Here is a 25,039-nt window from a genome sequence, read left to right as displayed (position 1 = left end):
TTGAACTATACATATGTGTAACATCATCAAAGGTAGTACTCCACTCAAGCTTATTCAGTAGCGTTGTGTAGTGGATTATGCAAATGCTTAACTTGGGTTCGTGCCGGCACGATGTTATGAATTATTCAACACTTGCTCCAGTTTTTATGAACATAACAGATGCATCTGCTATATTGTGTCACGTTAAGCACTGAGGGGCTACACATATTCAACAACTAGTTTGATGTAGACAGTTTGTCTTAGAATGAGAGTTTCCGCACTAGCTACTACGCTGTAGACTCGTAGCGCCTGCGTTCTTTTGGACTTCTACGCACAAACTTTTCTGTACTCAGAGTTTTATTCAGGTAGAATTCTGACAGCTATAATTTTTTGACATGTCAGAGATGGCAAACCTTTTTGGCCCGGCACATTTTCAATTTCAATAAGAGTGAACGTCTGAGTCTATACATACGTTGTATTTGCTAGTCGAAGTATCCATTTTGTTAAGTGCGGTGCTCCACATTAAAAGTGATTTAACGTCGTGTGATAATAATATTTTCATCACAAACAAAATACGTAGCATTTCATGTTCTATTACCCGCAAATTGGTAAATTTTTAGTGGAGAACTTTTTTTGTAGCAACACTTATGAAATGTCAGGATTCTACGGATTGAAAAATCAGATTATAGACTCTACAAATTATCGTAGCGTTCACGCTTTGACAGTAGTTACATTATTTTTCTTTTTTGTTACTAATAAACAGTCAATAATAACGTAAGTATATGACTTATTATTTATAAAAAAATTAAAATTATTACATGAGAAAACTGTCAAACTCACATTTATACCGGGCTGGGCTAAATTACCAACCCCCTCCCACAAAAGGGGTTTGAAGATGAAAAGTCAAAATTTACATAATTCTAACATAAGAAGTCGGAAACTCGGATATTAATTATACACGAGTTCAAGCTGTTTGAGTGGAGTGCTATATTTCAAATGGTGTTAATTTAGCTAAGTTCGTCTCTTTGAGAGTTATAAATTTGGTAAAAAGTCTTTAAAATATTTGCCAATTATTTTATTTTGAGAGATTCCGCATATTGTGTTTATATGTAAAAAATAAGTCTATATTAAGTTTTGGCTTAGATTTCTATTGTATTAGTATTTAGTTAGTTTAACATAAAAATTTATCCTCATAATCAAAATTTTAATGAATATATCTAATTGTATAGAATTTCGCTTTATCATACGATAAAATATGTAAGGATAACAAAGAAATACACTTTTTGTATTATATAAAAATATTTGTAAACTTGATTTCAATAAGTTTTATTAAATTTTACATATCAATACAAAAAACCCTTTATGCGTTTTGAACCGTACCTGTATGTGTGTACAATCCCTAAGGGCCTGTTTCACAATGTCCGGATAAGTTCTAAATAAGCTATTTGTTAGTTATTGGTATGATAAATAGTATTTTTGCGTTTCACGACTGTCAGATAGCGCTATACGTCATGAAATTCTAAGTATATTATTTGGAACTTTTATCTTTCGAATATTGTGTTGCATAGCTATTTGGCACTTTATCTATACATTGTGAAACAGGCCCTTAGTCTATAATCTTCCAAGCAAACGCAACGTCGTGTAAATGATCCCTGATTTATTAACATTTGAGATTATTCTAACCAATTCTAAAATGAAAATGGGAAGCCTATATTGCACGGTGAGAAGATAAAAGATGAACCGTCGATGCCACCCCTTGACGGGCTACGAGGAAAAATAGACGTGGAAAAACCACAAAAGTTAGGTTATCTGGATAGAAATGGATGGAAGAAGCAAGGAGCATATGCAAATGGAAAATTCGGGACGTGGCTTACCCAAACAGGTCCATACTGCAATATATAAAGAAACGGAAATATCAAAACTAACACCCATTTCATTTGTAATTGTTTAGCAGTATTGAAATAAAGTGGATTTTTTTACAAAAGTCTTGTGTGCCCAAAATGTCGAAGGCATCTATTTTGTTACATTTATTTATAGCCTTATATCAGAAATACATTATATATATTAACTATTATTTTTCTTAACCCACGATAACCGATTCTGTGTGCCTACGGACAAATGCCTTATTGGGCTCCATTTTTCTTATTGTACACTATTCTTGTTCAAAATAATATATTTGGTTAGATAGCATGAATTAAAGACAAGTAGAGCAAATTTATTCATTCAGAGGGTGTCGAGGCTACGCGGTAAAGCCATGGGCATGGGGTTCGATTTCCAGAAGAAAATAACTATACTTCTAATAAATGTACGACATTAGCTGTATATTGTGCAGTGCGTTAAGTTATATTCTACCGTTATGACTAAATTTTTTTTACTAATTTCGCTTATTAAAACCTCTGAAGGAAATTGGCAAAAATGAGTGGCTCAAATGCAGGTTATAAAATATACAGTTCAACTACTGCACTCTCTTATACTCATATTTTTATTCTCTCTGTGAACATATTAAACGCTAGTTTGTTATCAAGACATTTTCCCTAAGAAAACAATTTGATTCATCTTATTTTTACTCATGATGAAAAACTTCTGAAAGGGTCTGTGAGATAAAAGCCTTTATCTGTTTGCGGCCTTCCACTGTGTTTGGGTTAAATCTATTTATATTTTTCAAACAACGCAATTACTTATTTTCTTTTCTAGGCTAAAATTTAAATCTTTATAAAAATTAACTGACTTATCATTTTAATCATATTACACATCATGGATGGGTGAACATTACAAATGTTTAGTAAGTACTAAACTTGGGCCCTAACTTACATTTAATATATGTCAGAGATTATGTATTAAGACAATACTAACGCCCGAACCCAATAATTAATCCACAACCTCAGATTGAAAACAATCTGAGATCAGACCGTGACAGTCGATCAATCTTCTATCTGCATCCCAATAACTAAACTCTACGAAGACAATCCATTTTTGGCGACGGATAGAATGCCACTTCTTCGGTCTTATAATCTTATATATCTTACTAGCGACCCGCCCCGGCTTCGCGCGGGTGCAATGCTGATACTAAATACACTACAGAAATCTGTGAACGTTGTATATAAAAATGTGGGTTATCCATAAGAGATAGACATATACGATCATGGACTTTTCTGTAGACCTTTTCAATGTGTACAATACTAAGTACATTATTTTGATAAAACTCGTACGATTCAGCCTGCGTTTGCAATGTAAGCGGAAAAAATGTAATTATTTACAACATCACATTAGAAACCTCAAAAATAACAGTACTTCTCCACTATTTAATGGATATTAGTTATTATACATATAAACCTTCCTCTTGAATCACTCTATCTATTAAACCGCATCAAAATCCGTTGCGTAGTTTCAAAGATTTAAGCCTACAAAGGGACATAGGGACAGCGACAGAAAGCGACTTTGTTTTATACTATGTAGTGATACTCATATTTGATAATAAATATAAACCAAATAAAGTAAATAAAACCGTAAAAATAATATAAAAATATACATATAATAATGGAAAATAAGATAAATTTGCGCGCCACTGTGTGTGAACAAAACCAACATTTTATACCATATTCTTGCAATAAATAAATTATTATTATTATTACATGTCTATTTTCAAAACATATCGAATAGATTTTTAATTATTTTAAAAACTGATGTTACTTAAAATCTTAAGATAGGATATTGGCACAGTTGAACTGATAGCATTCATCTGTCGATACTAACAGATGGCTATAACAATCCGTCGATTGGTTATTTGTCCACTTTTGTTATTTGGATTAAGATGTCTATCTTAGATAGAGAATGGATTGAGATATGATATTAGGTTTGGGCGTTAATCATTTGTTGCGAACTGACTTATTTTAAAATCCAAATGTCGAACGACGATATTCATCTAGCCGTTCGCATCTGCGATATAATGATAAACATGTTTTTTACTGGGCCTTTGTATAAATTAACTCAGTAAAGTTAAAGGTAAACAATCTGATGGCATTAAATTGGCAAAACTTTGTGAGAACGTGGGACAATTAATTATCTTAAGAATGTCTATCGTAGCCTGTTCTGTACTGTAACTTACAGTGCGGCAATTAGTGCGCCCAAAGAATTAACATAGCATCGTAAGAAAGCGAGGGTAGGATTGAGATTCAAACTATGCAATGCAAAAACTCACATAGCTATGCAATGACACATAGCTATGAAATAAACAATTATATAAGAACAGCAGAATTATTTTTTCCTTAGCGAACAAGTGTTATTTGTTCGAAATTTGAATACAACGTTTTTTTGCAGCTATATTTTATACCTTTGTGGAACGTGCTCGATTACTAGATACTTTTTATTTTCTTCTAGAAACCTTTTTGAAGATCTTTATATTTCTGAATAGGTGTCAGTAACTATTTATTATAAGATTGTATACGAGGTACTACTAGGTATATATTAGAAGTTTTCTCATATAAACCTTACTTATTGCTTAAAAGTATTGGCACGTTTTATTTTTGTTTCATTGATCCTCGGATTTTTTAGTTAAATGCGTTAAATAGGCTAACCAGCAAGATTGTCATAATGATGCTATATTAATTAGCAATTTGTGCTAATTAGCCGCAAGAGCCGAGTGCGATCCGGACAGTGATTTCCCAAAGGACATCACATCCAATTTATCTTGAACTCTCCGTGGTAATAAATTGATGGGAATGAGGGATCTAATTTTTGATTGACATTGTTTTAAAGATATTTAAAAGCTTATTATAAAACGTTTTTGAAAATGAAATAACATACGATTATTTTTATGGAATGCGGTTAATTAAACGCGATAAGTTATAGATTTCCACGGTAGGCACTGGTCATAATAGGCCCTTACTATAGAAGTCATATTTGGAAACCAAAAATGTTCTCTATCCTTAGACAGTCTTCTCCCAGATGTATTATTTTATCATGAAACCTTTGAATTAATTGCTATAATTACTAATTTAACTATATAATTGCTGATTTATTGCACCAATAAATTTTTGGGGACTATGACGCGACTAAGAGTTTTGCCATCAACTTGATAATTTCTTAAAACAAATTGTATAAGACGATCTAAGGTTAGCTTCAATAGTATCATTTTCAAACATTTACACGCGAAACATTCACTTTCTTGGAATTATAGGGGTTGCGGCTCAAGTAAACTAAATAACGTGCGGAATCCTTTCAGCCTAATATATTATATAAATTACAATTTTAACCTGATTTTAGATCGACACATTCTGGTTCCGGATTTACAAAATAAATTTTAATTTAAATTCCTAACTGTTAAAGAAACCAATACAAAGTGTTTATTTTTCGAAGTTTATGCCACTAAAGATATAAACATCAATATATTTTCAATATAATATTTAACAGTGCAGTAAGTTTCCTTGTGCGTGTCAGATCGCAGACCACTGGACCGGAAAGCTGAAACTCAGCTACGAGCACTGACCTGACACTTGCTCAAAATAAACTATATAAGCGCGTTGTCACTGCAAAAAAACTTTCGATTTTTCCAAAATTCAATATATTCTACAATAACATATATAAACAACGAGATTTGTATCTGTTGAACTCAAAAACTACCGAGTGGAAAAAAATGTCAGTAAGTTATTTTTACTATTCCGACTAAAATGATCTTCATCTCCTTCGCTCAAATAGTTTTACCTATTATAGACAGAGACAATTAATTATCTAAGATAGTGAACTAAAATTATGTGAAAATATATGCTATGATTATTTAAACAGTTACTCACCTTGATGCTGATAGAGATTCAATCTCATCTGAAACAAAAAACATATATATTATATTTGATACGTGTCCTTTTCTAACAGTCCAATTATGAAATTCATAATTTTTTTACACTATCTGTATTTATTTCCCGGAGTTGAATACAGGTAATATTAAAACTTTTTCTACAGTTGTGATACTTTTTGACATTCAACACCTTTTGTCTTCAGTCACCGTGTCCACGCTGGCAGTGAAGCACACGAAACGTCGGAAAATTTTAATGTATTATTAAATAATTATAAGTTTAATAATACATAGATTCAATCCAATAGAAAGTGTTTTCTTTAAATGTGTAAAAGCTATGATAATAAAAGACAATACTATGTGCATCATTTATTTAGGTAACACAATGTACAGTTATGAACACCAATAAAGAAATACATATTAAATGCTTCTTATTTTACATTTACTGCCAGTTTTCAAGTCATGGGCGTAGAACGAACAAGAAGAACTGGAAATAAACTTCGCCACTTTTTTAATCGATAATTTAAATAGGAGTTACATTCTAGAGGGAACAACACGCAATGAGCATCACTTATGGTGCATGGTGCAAGTAATAAGTGATGCTCATTGCAAAGTAATTGAGAAAAACTCGGTATGACCTACATACAATGTCAGGTGCAAAAATGTATCTTCCCCGCACAATTATAAAACCAAATAACTATAATACAATACATTTAAATCAACACAAATTTAACAAATCATAAATCATAAAACTCCGACACATTTGCTCACAGTTGTGTAATGTTTTGTTCTTTCTAAATTATTTTTCTTGTAAAGTTCTTTAAATATTTATTTACAACACACAAATGTACAGGATTTTTTAAAACTATATACCTAGTAATAAAAATACAAAATTTAAATAGTGTGGTCCCTGTGGCAGTGTACCCTTAACGCTTGCAGAATTTCCGTTAATTCTTTCGTTTTTTATATCGGTTTATTATATTTTGTTTCATATGTATTGTTGTCAGTTTTGCTGAAGACTTAATCAATGTGCCGCACCGTTTTAACTATGGATCATTTTTGTCTCTTTATGTCAAAAATGAATCCTAATGAACACTCGACACTAGTTTTTATATTCATTATGAATAGTTTTAAATTAATTAATTGAATCCAATTATTTATTACGGATATTGAATCAAGACCTCTACAATTAATAATGAAATTATTTTAAAATATATTCTGAGTTAACTTTCTATTCTCATAGAAAAGCTTTCCTCATTTTTGTATTTAAAGCTTTTATAAAAACGTTAAAGTTCAAATCTCATTTAAAAATCAATTTAAAACTCGGTTCGGAATATTAATTTTGTTACGGACAATATCGACGGTTCAAAATGGCGCGAGAAACAATTTTTAATTACACTTGGTCGTGTATCGAGAGTTGTATTGCGTATTCAGGAAATCGTGTTTTAATGAATAATAAAAACTTTAACTGCCAAAATATATATATATATATATATATATATATAGTACTAGCGGATCCGACAGACGTTGTCCTGTCTACACGTCTTTAATTTCAAAATTTCAATTTTTAATAAGCCATTTTGATGAAAATTATTATTCAAATGTTATGACAATATCTAACGATCCAGCACATGGTCACACACGATATAACACAATGATAACAAAACTTTTTTTAAATTTCGGGACAGACTAAAATTAAAATTCGAATATTATTTAAATTTTGACACTGCGATGGTAGCGCCGTCTGTCGGATCCAATGTAAAACATTCCAAAATCAACAACAACTAATAAATTGAAAATTAATTAAAAAAACATTGTCCAGCGGACAAAATTGTGAATCTAAACCATTCCCAGATCCCCTTGAACACACACAAAAAATTTCGTCTAAATCGGTCCAGTCGTTTAGGAGGAGTTCAGTCACATACACACGCACACAAGAAATATATATATTAAGATGTGGTATGAGCGTGGTGTAAGTATGTATATAATCAATAATAAAATATTTGTTATTAACATACCCAATTACCACTCCTTTAAAAACACCAAACTACAGTTTTTATATTTAATTACAAAAATAATTATTCAGTTAAATATTTTGCCCATCTTCAAATATTTTGATTTATTTATTCACACTTTCTTTAGATCTTAACATATAAAACAAAGGCGTGTTAGTTACACCACTTATAACTAGTTATCCATTTTTTGTTGGAATCAATTATCGGATAACTTATCGAATAACAATAAATACATTAATTTTAGGAATGCAAAAAGCATGTTGACTAAACTACTCACATTGAATTCGTGTCAGTTCAAGAAATTCCAATCTTGAGGTGAATAAGAAGATGCATAACTAGGCTTTGATCTAGCTCGAAGACAGGTGTTACCTTACGAAAACCTACTCATAAATTCTAATTTAACATTCTCGTTTTAATTATAATAATAATTGATTAACAAAATCTTTAATAAGTCAAGTTCTTTTTCTTAGTGATAACCTCATGTTTTAACCAATTGAAGTCAGTTACCCAGTTTAAAACAAAGTGTTTTAATTATCCCTACAACAACCGCCACCGAGGAAAAAAAAACACAAACGAGAAACAATTTTTTAATAAACAATTTAAAAAAAACTACAATAGTGTAATAGCCATAATACTTATCGTACACAGTTAATTCAAATAAGTGCTTATGTCAGCACAAACAGCGTATGTAATCATTAAGGAGTTCCCTAGGGATCAAACAAAGGGGTCCAAGAGAAAAACCTATTTGCGTAGCCCTTACAATAACAAGCCTGGGATTTTAATGCAGTACTGGGTAGGTACCATAAATGCGTAAACTACTAAGATCTAAGCATATATGTGATAAGAGTATTTTTATAATATAGATATAAAACCAAAAACAGTGGCATTGCAACCTTATTACGTCTTGGCCTTAGTTGTCTGTATCTGTTTCATGATGCACGACTTATTAGGTCTAAGGCATGCCAGTTTCCTCACAAGGTTTTTCTTCACCATACGAGCGAGTGTTATATGCGAACGTAGACAGAAAGTCCATTGGTACATAGACTGATCAAACCTACGATCCCAGGAGTCACACGCTGAAGCCTCTAGGCCTACACTGCTTTTAACTTGTATATAGATAGTGCAATCCATGAAGACGCGCCCCACTATTCCTCCTAACCGTTTATAGTATATGTGTGCATCCTTCAATGTGTGTAGTGTTATCGGTACACACGCACACTACAATAAACCGCCGACGGTTCGCAACTGACGCTCGGAGCAAACTCCCCGCACCCCGCGATCCCCTCAAAGAAAAAATGGTGGGGCGCGTCATGGTGAATTGCACTACCTATACGTTAGTGTATATAATAAATTTTGTCTCGTATCTGAGTCGTTTTATAAGTGTTAACATGACTAAATAAGTTTATGACTTATTAATTAATTTCTTGTTAAATTTCAGAGTTTAAATATGACCTACCATTCGTTGTTTAATGCTAGATTTCTGGACGGAAATGGCGTTCCGACTAATGAAATATTATACAATTCAATTTCTTCTAGCGGAACTGATGCAACGTTTGCAAACTCACACGAGCCGAGTCTACATTTTTTGGAGCCGCTTAAAAAATGAACCATCAATATGCGACGTGTGATGTTAAATTTTAAAACCAATGCCATTTGGCAGACCGCCAGCGCTCCGTGCGAATTGCGGTGAAATTACAACAAAAACGACAAAAAAATTGCAATATTTCAAGCGTTTCATATTCAGTGATCGTGATGAAACTTGATGATACATTAGTGGATTAATATCGCGATGTTGTCTAAAGGTATAGTTATAGTTATTGCCCTTACTCAGCTTTTAGCAGGTAAGCTCTTAACTGCAGGCCGTATGAGGCTTCTGGTTCAAATCACGAGACAAAACCTAAAAACGCCTTCCGTTAGTTTAAAAAAAAGGTATAAAATCGCCTAGGTCTAGTTTTTATTTTTTCAGATACAGTACTCAGAGTCGACCGTTAATTAAGTAAAAGATAACTAAGAAGACACAGCAGTGCAGCAGTGCAGAGAGCAATGTAAGCCTAACGTAGGCCGTAGGTTCAAATCGCGGTTGTACACCAATGGACTTCTCATATAATGGACCCATGTGTATATAAGCCTCGCTCGTATGTAGAAGAAAAACATCAATTCATTGTTTAGAATATGGTTAGTCTAGACCTGGAGACAGTAGCTCTAGGCAGAAGATGAGTTGGTACTACCAATTGAAGGCACTTCGCATCACAGCACCACAGAATCGCTCTTAGGTTTAGGACTGATTGCAAATACCCCAAAAACAACGCATATTACATTATCTTTTTATTGAACTATGTGATAGAAATATTTCTTATGTTTTTAATGACTGTTGATTACAAGCCAACACCTAAGACTACGGAGTCTTTAAAAAAAATATTAAAAATCCTCAGCTTAATTTCCGGTGAACCAATTATTATTTCGGCATAAAACATAATTAGTCAAAAAATATAACATATGTCAAAATTAACGTTTTAATAGTTACCATTTTTATTCGCTGAAAGTAATTTAAATTATCATTTATTTATGAATAATGTGTGTTCGAGGACCAATCCCATTTGGAATTTAGCTCGGCTTTAGTAATGAGTACAAACTGTAAATTCAACGGCTTAGTATGGTATAAGCTGTAGAATGCGTTCTGTGCTTATAGCTTAAGTGTGAGCAGCATATAAGGTTTTTTATTACTTTTTTACTCAGTACATATGAAACTAATTAATTAAACTAATCATTGGAAGAAAGGAGAATAAATAGACAAGACCTTGAAAATATAAATAAGCAAACTAAAAATTCAGAAGGACGTCTTTGGGCCAAAACTCACCGATATCCAGATTGGTAATAGAAGTCTCTGGATCTGGATATCCATCGTTGCTACGTTTGAAATCAATTTTTCTTTCTTTTAAAGCTTTGAGCGCGGCGTCCGAATAAAGCAATTCCGTAACGAAAATAAACCTAACACGATGAAGTAACATAGGTGCGGCAAATACGACTGCGTCTGCGTCTCACATCGGTCTGGCGTGATCGGGGACGTGGGGTAAGTGCGGCTAGTGGAGCCAGTACGCGTTAGAGTGAGACAGACTATTAGTATTAGTCTGAGTCTGGTAGAGTGGTAGATTGAATAAATATCATAGGAAAAATACTGCATAAATAAATAATTATAATTGCATAAGTTGATAAAAAATTCTATGCTATAGCTGCAGTCCCCAGTGCCACACGTTTTCGTAGTTTATAATATATCGATGTATTTTATTTTCTTCATGCTCGCAATGTTTGTGTATAAGTACTTTTCACATTAAATCTTGTAATTTTTCTTAATATACCAATGTATTACGTTGCCATACGTTGGTAAGTTTGTAAAAACTTAAATAATGAAAAATTCGGTCTTTTGAAGTCGGTTAATAATTGGTACCATATTTAGGATGGTTCACGTTGACTCTCCGCGCTCCAGCAACTTACACAAAGTTCCTTGGCTTATCAAAGTTGGAGCGCTGTCGGTGACTCCTAATTACTAAACTTTAATGCTCAAACTTACATTAGTAAATAATAACTGTACGGATTTGGCTAATTGTATCCATTACATATGTGATATAATGTGGATTTGGAATGAAAGAGATTTCATTTAAACAAAGGGATTGCGTCCATTGAGAGTAACATAGGGTGTGCCACAGATACACCTGTGGCTGTGTGATGCCTTACCATCAGGCGTATCTGTGTAACTGTCATCGCCACGTTCATGGTACTCAATGCTAGAGGGCAAATACGGCTTCGGAAATACTTTGGTGGGCAGCTGATTATAGACAGTAGTGTTTCGCGGTAAAAACTCATTTGCGGTACGACGAACGTTAAACTTAGCTGCAGGTATTATGAATAAATAATTGAGTAGTAAAATATTAATAAATGTTTTGATTGCGTACTTTGAAACTGCGCATTATTTAAAATTAAAACAGAAGTAGGTGATCGGCCTTTTGTGCTAGAAAGACATGTATAAGTCTTGGTTTTCTCACAATGTTTACTTTGTCTTAAAAGCCAGCATTAATTATATAGAAACGAAATAATAATTAATATTCATTGTCGTACAACCGAGATTTGAACGCAATACCTCCACCGCTTTCATCAAAACCTACATAATTCATAATATGTATTCAATTATATAAGTAATATAAAACACTATTTCTAGTTAAAAATCAAGATATACAAAAAGGACGATTTAAATTCAAAGCCTCCACATGGAAACGCACAAAGAGCAATAAAAACCTATTTATATGAATGTCATAATGAACCAACATGCAACTTATGTGTCCATTATAAGTTTTGAAAACCCAGGAAAATTTTCAAAGGGAAAATTTTTCCATGTTCTATATGGAAAATGCGAAAGGATTTTTCATTATACGTTCCGAGTTAATTAACATTTTTGAGAGGATATTAAAATGTACATTTCCTTTTTCCATGGGCTATCTAGGCTAATGTGAATTATATGAATCCAAAAGTGACGGTGAAAAATTACCTGTAGATAAAGATTTGTAAGGATTCAAAGCATTAAAGATTTGTATATTTTATTTCAGTTTCATTTGGCGAGTTTAAATTTATAGGCTTACGTTTAGTACTGTATCTAAATACTGTAAAACTGCAAATTTCTAAGTTACATTTTTGGAAATATGCTCATGGGGAAGAAATAAATCTAAATTTAGCAAAAATAACTCTTTAAAATTTAAAGAAAAGTTATAAAGCGTATAGAACTAACTATAGTTGGGAGGAAAAGTTCGTGGACTAAAACATATATTTATTTATTTATTTATAAAGTCTACAACATCATAAATATTACGAAATCTACTCATGTATCTGATGTACGACAATATAATATGTAAACATAAGTTTTGCAAAAAATAGGTATTAAAAAAATTGATGGCGCTTCTAGTCTTAAATTAATATGATTGATTGGGTGAAAGAACTTTGGTTAGTTTAAAAACAAATAAATAAAAAGTAATAGTAAAAATACATTTTAAACCAAGTCTAGGCTTGATAACTATTGATTTGTTATAAGAATATTAAGCTGTACCAAGTTTCTTTCGAAAGTCTCTTTCCTTTGGCTTTGAAATATGATATTATAGATTTTCTATATTTCGTAATATAACTCGATCGTTAAATTATCTTTTATAATAATTAGCGTAGTGTAATAATCTCAAGCCGAGGTCGTGTAATAATAATGTACCTATTTCTCTTTCAATGTAGACAATTAATACTTACCCTTACTGAGAAAGCAAACTACAGTGACAACATGTGTCAGCCATGGAAAAAAAGTTGATACTCATATTTATAGCTTCCTGGCCGTTTGCGCACTGCTCTTTAAAAAAAAGTAAATAAATAAAATAAAAGTGATTAGGGCAACGGCTATATTATCTGCGGTCCAAACACTAAGATTGAAACGCCTATTTATCATAATATGGGAAATTACCGCGATACGTGTTGGTGGATTTTTATTAATCATTATTTTATACAAAATCTGACTACTATAGTGCCAGCCACGCTGTATATTGCGTCTTTAGTTTCCTAATATATATATTTATATATATAACTATACTCGCATCACATAGAATAACTCAGTAGGATAATATTTGATCAAAACTTTGTTCATTTGAATCGGGTCGAAGCGTGTAATAAAATCGATAAACAAACATATTGGATTGGGATTTCCTCAACGCTAAGGGCAAATATGACTCGCAAATATAGCCAATTTCTGTCAATATAACATAAATATATTGAAGTAGACAATTAAGTATATATGTGACTCACAAATAGTGAATTATTGATGAAACAAAAAATCTAATAAATCGTATAGCTGTGGAATTTACTTTCAGTTGAGTGGATTAAATTGAAACAAACTAAAAACGTGTGTTCTTATTACGCGTTAGAAGTTATACTTCTTTGGCATAACAAGATAACAATCTTTTCAAATTTTTTATTCTATATGAATATACGGTATAGGTGCTATCGTCTGCAAACCAATGAATTTTGGGAGTTGCAATACATATAGACACAACAAAACAACACAAAGAAGACAAAACAGGGTAGGAGACAGAGACATTTAAAGGGATGTGGAAGCTGCCTTGTATGGCTCATTTACCGTTATTAATATTATATAAATAAGTTGTAAGTATTGACAAGTTATAGCAGAATTATCAGATTCACTTACAGTATCTTTTCTATTTATAAGTGACTATAAATATGAAAATATACGGCTCTCATACATGCTCTTTATAATCCCATCAAGCAGCAATTACGACTCGTGTTTTGAATATACAAACAGGTATGCCCCGTTGGATCGTATCTTGATCAAGCATGAAACACGAGTCAGTCCTATTCTCTCAGATTCCTTTAAGCTTCTCCTCCTCAAAGCTCATCATCATCAACTATTAAAAGTTTGTTACTGTCGCGGCGTGTCTAGTGATAATCTGAATAACATCTATTTGGACAATGTTCAACTGTAAAGTAGCCATCACTCTCTAGAGATTCATAACCATTTAAGTAATAAAGACGTATTGTGTCTATAAGTTGATTTCATATGCTTATTTAATACACAAATGGTAAACTTATCGAATAATTCGTTGGATTGAGTTAATAGTCCGAATACTAGCCCTTTATCATGAATTAAGCGCAGTATCGTGTCATATTAATTGGTTCAAGAGGATATCCTATAATTTATTGCAGTAATTACACAGATTATGTCATAATGTAAATATACTTACATAATAGTAATGTAGTTATATATAGGAAATAAATTAAAATAGTTATTTACATAACTCGAGGTTTCGTTTTTCTGCAATAGTTGACGGCAAGGTCTTTATTTATTAATTAAAAAAACAACTAAAAAATAAGAATAATAACTAAAAATTAAAAAATAATAATAGCTGAAACTAAAAACATAATAAGAATAAAAACCATAACTAAATGAAAACTGAAACCTCGTTAAGAGCATGATTAACAAAGTACCGTTTGTAATCAAGTTGTAAGAGCGAGATACACTAGACTATTAGAAGTAGCATGTTATCAAATTGACAGATAACTATTTGATATTATAACTAGACACTGTTGTTTCAACGTTGAATTCTGACAGTTCACAAGTTTTGCTACTTAAAAAGTTCTGCGGCCAAAAAGGGACAAATTTAACTCATTTGAGGGAAATAACAAAATAAATTGCTACGAATTTAGTAATGTTTTATAAACATAACAATATTAAAGCTTTTATAAAATCTAAATATTTCGTTACTCAAGTGACCCAATACAAAAATAACAAATATTTTACTTAATTATCAAATCAAATTGGGTTTGGGCGTTAGATAAGAAAAGTTTATTCAAACGAAACATCAATAACGGACGTTTTCCTGCTAAGGGAATAAATATCAAACGTACAGTTATGTTGACATCGAAATGAAAATAAGTCGCTCCTGATTTGTAATGCATAAAATAGCTATTTCCCAAACAATATTTCGTCTTATTTCCCATAGGAAATATCGCGCCTCCAACAAATTGATTTCAAAAAGTTTTATATTTCTTTGAAGTTTGTTGATTAATTTTTCATCTCTTCGGTCCTTCGTAACGTGATTTCAAGTTTAATAATAAATTTGAGTGGTCTTAAAAAATCATGAAAAAAACTGTATTTGCTAATCAACATCACTAGTATATGTATATATACTACAGGTGTGTCAAATCTACATTTCCACGTTTATAGTTTGTTCATTTTATTGTAACATCTGATTAATAAGTTGGTTTTCTTGAAGCTGTATTCTTTATTTTGTCTATTCTTTTCAATAATATTAGTCTTATTTATATATATATATATATATTTAACTATAAACTTTACGTTTGGGGCCGGTCAAGTACGTAAGTAAGTAAAATATTTACTGAACTTTATCTCCCTACCTCTCTCTTGTGAGCAAAGTAAGCAAACCTCTCAAAAATACATAAACGTATTATTTTTTTAGGAATCCTCGAAAATTTCATATTCAAGCATATACAGTGTGTGGCTAATATGTGTAAAAAAGTAAATAATTACTGTTAACTTAATCACCAAATAAGAAAATCAAAGACCCCCTATAGTGCTTACGTAATACCTCAACAGACCCTTTAATAGATTAAGGGTAATAATTTCAGTGTACATAGCGAAACAGGATCCTAAATATATAAAAACGAATACTTGAAATAAAAGGTTACAAGAAAATAGAAAGAACATATTCATAACAAACTATGTATTCTGAACTCCACTTTGAGGTGTGGCGTAAATGAAAATTCAGCACCTTTTTACATAATTTTTTAGTTACAGTTGTTATTGTTAGATTTTCGAGACCAATGACCTAGTGGCGTTCAGCGTGCGACCGTAGGGTGTTCAACCCTAAGGAAGTAAGATCTCTTCCCTGTGCGCCAATGAAGTTTCATTGTTCCAATCACTCGCTCGTAAGGTGAAGGAAAATGTCATCAGGCGTTTACTTACGCGCGGATATATCAGGTAGAACTTTTTAAAACTATTTAAGACTTAACTGTATTATAGTAATATTATTGTAGTAACTATACATAATTCTTGTAGTATCGAGAACAGTTAATAAAATGTGTAAATTTGGAATAAATAAACAACTGAGTTAACACAGACACATACACTACTAAAAGTCTGGCGTTTGCGTTCAAGAAAAGAGCGTACCAATTCTTAAAAGGCCGGCAATCGCGAGCCCTCTGGCATTGAGTGTCCATGGGCGGCGGTATTACTTAATATCAGCTGAGCCTCATGACCGTTTGCCCCCTGTTCTATAAAAAAAGGTTTGGCCATTTCCTTTATGTAATCAATGTAGTATATTATTAATTCGTACCTTAAAATTAATAACATTTATCAAAAATATTTAGTATTTCCGAACCAATTCGACTTCAAGAAAAGAGGGTAAAAATTCTTAAAAGTCGACCACGTACTCGCGACCCCTCGCATTGAGAGTGTCCATGGACAGCCGTATCAGTTAAGGTGATCCTCCTGCTCGTTTGTCGTTTGTTCTATAAAATAATAAAACGTCTAGCTTACTATAACTTTGAAACTATTGTAAAAACGCCTATTTGGTATATAAGCGCTTATGAATTAGAACACCTATTACATAATTCACGTATGGCTCCTCTGTTCTAATGTATTAGACTCACTTGCTTAATATTTATGAAACACTCACAATCTACTAATGATTCGTTGAGTAATTGAGGATCAACATTAATAACACTCCAGACGTTTTAATTAGAATTTATTATTAGGTTTCATGACACGTTGCTAACTAGTCTGACCATAAATACTGTTATATAAAAACTTTTTTCGTTTGAGCTTCTAAATTATTTTGAATTTAGAACACGTATATCATATTCAAAACTTCTTGGGATTTGGCGCCATTTTGCATATTTTTCAAATTTAAATATGGAATGTAGTATTAAAGAAAATAGGATTGCAGTGTTCGCCTTGCACAAGATGGAGCCATCGGTCATATTCCAGGCACTTCAAAAGCTTATGTTTATTAATACTAATTATTTAATGATTATCGATATGTTCGTATATCGTACTATTTACAGATACAACAATACTTCATCTGTCAAAGATCAGAAAATAATAATTGGCCGCGTGCTGTTAGAACTACTACTACTACTACTATCCTGATAATAATATGATGTTACTACTTTAAAAAAATCATACGTAGCAGAACTTATGGGTGGACGAGATAGTATACATATACTTCAAAGTCAAAATTTATTTATTCATATAGGTAACATAATGTACATTTATGAACGTCAAAAAAAAAATTAAATGAATCTAATTTTACATTTACTGCCAGTTCTCAAATCAAGGGCGTAGAACGAAAGAGAAGTACTGGAAATAAACTCTCCGCCACTCTTTTTTTCCTGGTTTAGTTAGTCATGTGCACATTTTGAAAATGTAATATTAATTATTATATAAATCGAAACAAATATATAAGCAACGCAGGTTCAACGCCTCTGGTGACTGAAGAATGATTTTTTTTTAATTTTATAGAACAGGGCTAACGGGCAGGAGGCTACCTGATGATAAGAGATACCACCTCCCATGGACACTCTTCATGCCAGAAGGCTCGCTAGTGCGTTGCCGGCCTTTTAAGATTCTGTACGCTCTTTTCTTGAAGGACCTAAGTCGAATTGGTTCGGAAATACTTTAGTGGGCAGCTGGTTCCACAAAGTGGTGGTGCGCGGCAAAAACTGTAAAACTGAATTATTTTTAAGTTTGAAAGTGATCGTAACATCTTAACTTTTTAAAATATCTTTGGCCTTTCGTAGTCTGTATAGTTTAGTGCTTAAATTGCTTTTATAAAACACATACATATAATTGCGCAATACAAACCAATAAGGTTCTCCAGGCACTGCAGTAGTTAATTTGAAACACGATCCACGTTAGTTAAATAGAAATTATTTCGTTGCCCAAACATGATAGAATAAACATTTCAGTATTGGCTATCAAACATAATCATGGACATTATCAACAACAATGTTAACTGGCAGAATTAATTTGATGATATTATTGGTTTTCGTTTATCATATTATAACACATTTATCATTCACGCTACCACTCTATGGCGTTAAGAATTCTATAGCAAATTTTTGTGTGTGCAAATCTTTATTCAAATAAAATAAATCTATGGCCCTACAACCTTTTAAGGTCTAGGCCTCAGATCATGTGATCAGCCTTCTGTGCCTGATGCACGCCCTCCACTTTTTGGGTCTTGGGCAAGCCAGTTTCTTCACCATGTTTAGCTTACCGACCGAATGTTAAATGCGCACATAGAAAGTCCATTGGTGCACAGCTGGAGATCGAACCTACGATCTCAGGGATGAGAGTGACATACTGATGCCACTAGGCCAACACTGCTCTTCAAATAGGTCCACGAAATAGTACGTCAATCTTAAAACATATAGGAACTAGTTTCGAATTGTAATTCACTTAGCTTCTTCCTTACAATTATGTAAACAGTATGGATTAAAAAGAGTAGTAGTAGGAGAATTCGGGGTTCATTGCCTACCCGGTAGTACCAAGTTAAGATAGTAAAGGATCTTAACATCTCTAATGCCCTGAGACAACCTTCGGATAGAGTGGTGTAGAGGTAGCTAGTCGATGTATCGGTTAGCGCTTTGCAAGACAGACACGATGACATAATAAAGAGTAAGAAGGAGAAGAATTGTCTAAGTCGACTGTTCACTTGTTAGCAGAAGTGAATCCTCCCAATTTTCTTTTGAATTTGTTTTGTCCTTTTTACCCAGCATCAGACATCGTAAATTAAGTTTATACACAGACTAATATCGTTAGTCAACAAATACTGTAAGCCATTAGACATACTGAAGGATTACGGTCGCAATCTGGCAGAGAACAGACACTGTGTAAGCTCCAAATTTATCGTTCTGCCTCGCCAACTCACTAACGCTAAATATTCGCTTATTATATAAGTCCTGGTATTACAGGTAAATGGTAAATAACTGTTTTCAGGTTGTATTTATTAATCTTACACAATCATGACACGTGACACGGTTAATCATATCCACTATTTATTTATTCTTTGATGACCACACAATTTTTTTTAATAAAATTAAAATAAATATATTTCGTTATCCTATAGCTTAAAATTTATAATATATAATAACAAATAATTCCTAAAAATATAGGCAGAGATGGAAATTTAACTACAAAAATAATACACAATTGGTTGGTGATGTCATGATGCATGTAAACTAAGTAACTAACTTCTAATTTTTTTTTAAATATATATTGTTTGATAATTTGCTTTTTTAACAATACTCTTTTACGCCTGCTTTTTCTCTCGGCCTACACCCTCTGTCTTCTTTGCCGATGAGTAGGGATGCCTATAGGTTTAAATTTAATTACGTGGAATAAGTGATACCTTGATGATCTTATGTTCCAAAATAATCGTAATTTTTTTAAGTCAGTCTAATTTCACTGTATTTAATAACTATCTTTACTGGAAAATACAAAGAGATCAAACAAATGAAGAGTAATATAAAAAATGTTAATCTAATTATTAGGTTTTCATATCAGGCTTAGAATGTTTGTACTTTAGTGTATGAATAGTTCACATAGCCCTTCACCAACGAGATGGACTTATCAAGTAAAAGATGCACCGTCCTTAAAACTGTTCACTTTCAAAAGAGAGGCGTTGGACAGAAACTGGTAGAATTGATTTGTTCTACCGATAATTGACCGATTGTCCACTCTAGATGTATCTTTGCTGACCAGGACATTCTGCCTGAAGATAAAATAAGAATCGTAAACCGACTGACTAAATGGTCTTAGTGGGAGACCTTACTATAATAATAAATAACAAATATTATATTATAAATATAGCCTTTATTTTATCTATAACACCAGCTGCATAGATTAGCCAAATCCATTTGCATTCGGCCGAACCCCACATAAGCCGAACAACAAACTAATCAATTTTGAATAACGTTCTGCATATTAATGTCAGCGCAATGTATTCATGTATTTATTCTTGTTTTATATGAGAATATAATTGCTGGTTATGGCAACTGTAATGAAATGTACATTTATGTTTTATTAACGACCAAACATGATGTTATGTTACCGCCGAATAGACTCGCCTGCCAGAAGCTCTTTAAAAATAGATAAGCCCTTTTTTGAAATTCCTCAGTGAGCAGCTGGTTACTAATAGTGGTGGTGCGCGGCAAATACTGCCTTTAGAAAAGCTAAGTTGTGGAACAACGGATATCGAGTTGATACAAATAGTATTGATTAAGATTTGGTGTTATAAATAGAGCTTTGCATGTTTTCTATGCATCTTTTTTTTATAATAAGTAGACATGGGTAGGAATTGGATAATAATCAATCTGGCACTGTTTACGAAAAACACCTTTTGTATAGCAATAAGGGTTTACAATACCAAAAGAATTAAAAATCTTCCGAATAGAGTATTTATTAATCGTTAGTCTTTGTAGTTACTGTTAGAAAAAAATATTATTCAATAATTGATTATTTGCATGAGACACTGTAGTTGCTATACATTTAATAATATATGATATATTATGTACGATACAAAGTCAAAGTTAATGGTATACATGTGGTTTACGAAAAAAAATTGGTATTGATGTTTAATGCATTTTTCATAACTTTATATAATACTGCAGAAAATGAAAAACTGTAGCAAATTCGTTTATTTATGTATTATTTTTTAGTATAAGTTAACTAATGATGTATGTTAGAGCTCTATTTAACGAGATTTATTTAGATGAAACTTGTATACACACTAAGTATATAAACAAAGTTGAATTTAATCTAAAACGCAAATCTCGGGAGTACTAATTGGTGCAGCTGTTTCAAGCTGGATAAATACGGATTTAGTTCTTCGTTAATTTAAAGTAAACCAGAGAATTGATGGCTGGTTTAAGTTTAAACATGACTGCATATTAAAGATGCAGGCTGTGCTACACAGGTAAATTTGTTTTTACTTGCTGATTATTAAAGCTGTCGTCATATATACATATGGAGCCAGTGTCTATAATATTTGGCCATTACGAATGTGTGCTAACCTAGAACTAAGGATATAGACATTCGTTACTACGTATTAAAGACTCGTAATATAATGTAATAGAGTGATATGCGAGGAACGGGAAAAGAAAACGTGGAGGTCAAATTAAAACATGGGAGGACGTTCGAAAGGGTTGTAGAAGGTCTGAAAGGATAGAGAGAAGTGGAAAAAATTGGGGGAGGCCTATGTCGACAGACAACCTGACCAAAGTGATTGATAATAAATTATTATTTTCGCTATGTAAATTACATTTAAAAATACTACTGTTTAATAATAATAGCATGTAAGTTAAGGTCAGCGAATAAAGGGCTTTTATTATTATATTATTATTAAAGGTATAATTGATGAATTAACAAAGGGGAACTTTTGCTAATAAATAATAATGTTAGTATTCAATGAGAGGCTGCTATATTTTTTAATTTCTACTTTTATAATGAGAGGCCCTTTTATTACTTCTATTCTTTTTGCATTAAATTTTGTACATTCTCAAAATAAATTGCATTCACATAATAAAAGGTTTTCTAATTGAATTAAATACAGTATTTTATTTTTTCAATATATTCAAACAATATTTCCTACTCACTAATATACAGTAATTAAATTTTTCATAACCTTTATAATAAAAATAATTATTATTCATATATTTTGTAATATTCTTTTATAGAACAAGGGCAAAAGGTCAGGCTCACCTGATGTTACTATACTGCGCTTTTTGTTTATATGCCATTGATGGTTATCCTATAGTGCCTTAACATATTTCTACAATTGGGAAGATTCATTCTTTTTTTCAGGTAATACTTTGAATACGAACGCACGAACTTAGGTTTAAAAGTCGTACGTGGTTTTCAAAAAGGCTTCTTGGCTACTACTCATCAGAGCCGAGCTAAAGTGTATGCATTTGTTGGCAGTTATAAGAACATTCTCTAATACTAAACACTGTGTAAATATTTAAAAAAATATCCAATTATACCCACATTACTTTATGGAAAAGAAAACCGTGTAAGGTTAATTATTCATCATACAATACTATTGAACTAAAGCTTCACTTGAATACACAAATCCAACCTTAATATGGTGATTATTAAAAACATTGTCTCTTTCAATTTCAAGATTGCAAAACTGTCGCTTTCTTTGTAAGCTTGAAAAAATAATAGTGAAACGCTTTTTTGAATCAAGAATATCTATATTCAGAACTGTGTCGAAACTTTTAAAGATATTAAAACTGCCACAAAACTTACCTCGGTGTTGAAACTGGAATTTTGACCTGAAAAAAAAAATCATAATTTTCTTTGAATATTATTTTGTATACTTTTAAGATCAAGATTTTGAATAACTAACTGAAGTCAGTCAAATGTGTTTGACAGGAATAAACATATTTTATCATGGTTTATTATTATTTATATTACTAAAAAAAGTGTGGAAGGAAAGATCAAATAGCAAATTTATTTGATCGTGATTTGTGAAATGAAAAGATGTAACGTTTCGCATCATACTTCTGTTCCGGTTGAAGTGTTGTTGAAAATAATAATCAATTTCGTTTATTTTAAGATGGAACCTTCTATATTTAAATTTGTGTATATTGTGTGTATAACTATAAATATGTTTTCAAATCCAAACCTCGAATTTTAAACTCAAAAGAGTTTTTCTTTGCAATATTTTTCATATAACAAGAAAACCCTATTCAATGTACTAGTGAACTAAATCTTGACAAAACCGAAAGCCGCTTATGTGCACAAGTTTTTCAAGTTTTCCAATAGGATTTTCCGCCATTTCCTTTTCTAAATCTTTCGACATCAATACTCTTAGTATAGTTCAATCGGATTATATAACATCGCTTGGAAAATTAAAATATATAAATCCACAACATTTTTGCTAGCTATGTGATTTTTTTAATATATTGTGATCAGTCAGGCTTAGAGATTTGACACTCTTTGAATGTGCTCAGCGGTATTTAGCCTATCAAACTAAGTGAACAGCACTTCAAGCGAACATATTTTTATTGTATTGGATATAAATGCTCTCAGAGAGAGAGGTTCGGTTCTTGGTAAAACATTTGTTGTTTAATGAGGAGCTATTATAATGATAATTGAATTAAATGAATTCAAAAGAATACTATAAAATGCCTTGACGAATCTTTTTGTATTAATAAATAGGCCAGATATTTGCAAAGAAATAATTAATTAATTAGATATAATGCAAAAGCAAAGAAAAAAAAGAAAACCCCTTTCTCCAACGTTTAGAAGTGGAATTTATTTGCATAATCTTTTAATCCCTCAAATAATACCGTAGCAGAGTGCTACGAATTCGTAGAAGTATCTTCGTAGCATTTCCTTTGCGAGAGAATATGTTCTTATTTAATTCAGTAAGTTAAAACATCATGTAATAGTACAGACTGTTTTTGACAATAACCAAATAACTTACCTTCAAAATACACGACATTTATTTGGAAATGATAAGTATAGTATATAAAATGATGTGTTAAGATACGATAATACAAATGATACAAACGAAAAGCAATTAAGTAAATTACACAAAAACACAATATAGAATGCATAGAAAAGGATGTTAGATTAAACTAAAATCAGACTTACATTTGAAACGCAATTCCATTTGCAAGCGCGCGTTCATTGTAGCGAGCGTCTGAAAAAAATAACATTAGGTCAGAGATTTCATTCCGTATGTAAATGAAACTGCATTGTGATTTTATCTATTTTAAACACATACACTGATAGTACCTATTTACTTACATCATACTATCTTATAATTTCAAAACATATACATTAATTATTTATAAAAGTACCTATGAAGTAAAAAAATATTATATATGTTTATAAAATTAAGGTTACCATGTTATATAATCGTATTTAATGTTATAATTTTCTTGTTCTTTTTATTTTTCATCTATTTTTATATCCGATGCATTTCTAAAACGAAAAGTTGTTTTATTAAATAGTACCTGGGTGACCGAGCATTGCTCGGTATTTTTATTATAAATTGTGTCTTTTGGAAATTATATTTAAGTACGAATTACATACTAATAAAATGATGAAATATCGCATATAATTATCGAATAAAGATATTTATATTCAAATTTAAGTTTTTATTTGACTGACATCTTTAAACGAGCAATTCTATGTTTAAGTTATAATAAAACACGAATAAAATGACATTTTCTAGAAATGATTCCTAGCTATATCGATTTATCGCCCCAGAAAACCCCCGTATGCTAAATTTTTCCGTATTACTTCTTATCAAATGCCCAGCTCATTTCCATTTTAGAACACTTGGGGAGGCCTATGCTGAGAAGCAAAACAATCAAGAAACTTTAGTAGAAAGTTATTTCCTATTAGACAGGAATAATATGATAATACATTTACCTTAACTAAATTCGTTAGTTAGTATAAGTAGTATATAAAGTAGAAATAACATAAATGTAACTTACAAGATTGTTAATAAAGGCTATATTTATTTATTTAAAGCGTAACATAGAAGTTATAACTTAACAAGTGAGCAAACAGTTAGTTTAATAAAAACTAGCGTCAATACTAAAAAAGAAAAGTATGCAGAAAAATTGTCTGTTAGTAGAGTAGAGATGAAGTTTCATACTGTGTTCATTACGATCGCGA

General features: G+C 31.7%; 1 protein-coding gene across 1 annotated transcript in view; it reads right to left on the bottom strand.

Annotated features, from left to right (window-relative positions):
- Positions 1 to 24,052, bottom strand: part of LOC111000025 (Down syndrome cell adhesion molecule-like protein Dscam2) — a 54,125-nt gene extending 30,073 nt beyond the window's left edge. Inside the window, exons 1-3 of the mRNA XM_045632216.1 lie at positions 24,005 to 24,052; positions 22,652 to 22,677; positions 5,769 to 5,796 (exon numbers count right to left, since the gene is read on the bottom strand). Of these exons, the coding sequence (XP_045488172.1) occupies positions 5,769 to 5,796; positions 22,652 to 22,677; positions 24,005 to 24,006 (56 nt within the window). The 5' untranslated portion in view covers positions 24,007 to 24,052. The remainder of the gene's footprint in view (positions 1 to 5,768; positions 5,797 to 22,651; positions 22,678 to 24,004) is intronic.
- Between the last annotated feature and the right edge of the window lie 987 nt (positions 24,053 to 25,039).

This window comes from Pieris rapae, chromosome 18 (genome assembly GCF_905147795.1).
Source record: "Pieris rapae chromosome 18, ilPieRapa1.1, whole genome shotgun sequence".
Taxonomy (NCBI): Eukaryota; Metazoa; Arthropoda; class Insecta; order Lepidoptera; family Pieridae; genus Pieris; species Pieris rapae.
Note: the sequence above shows the minus strand (reverse complement) of the source record. Positions and strands in the feature narration are given on the sequence as shown.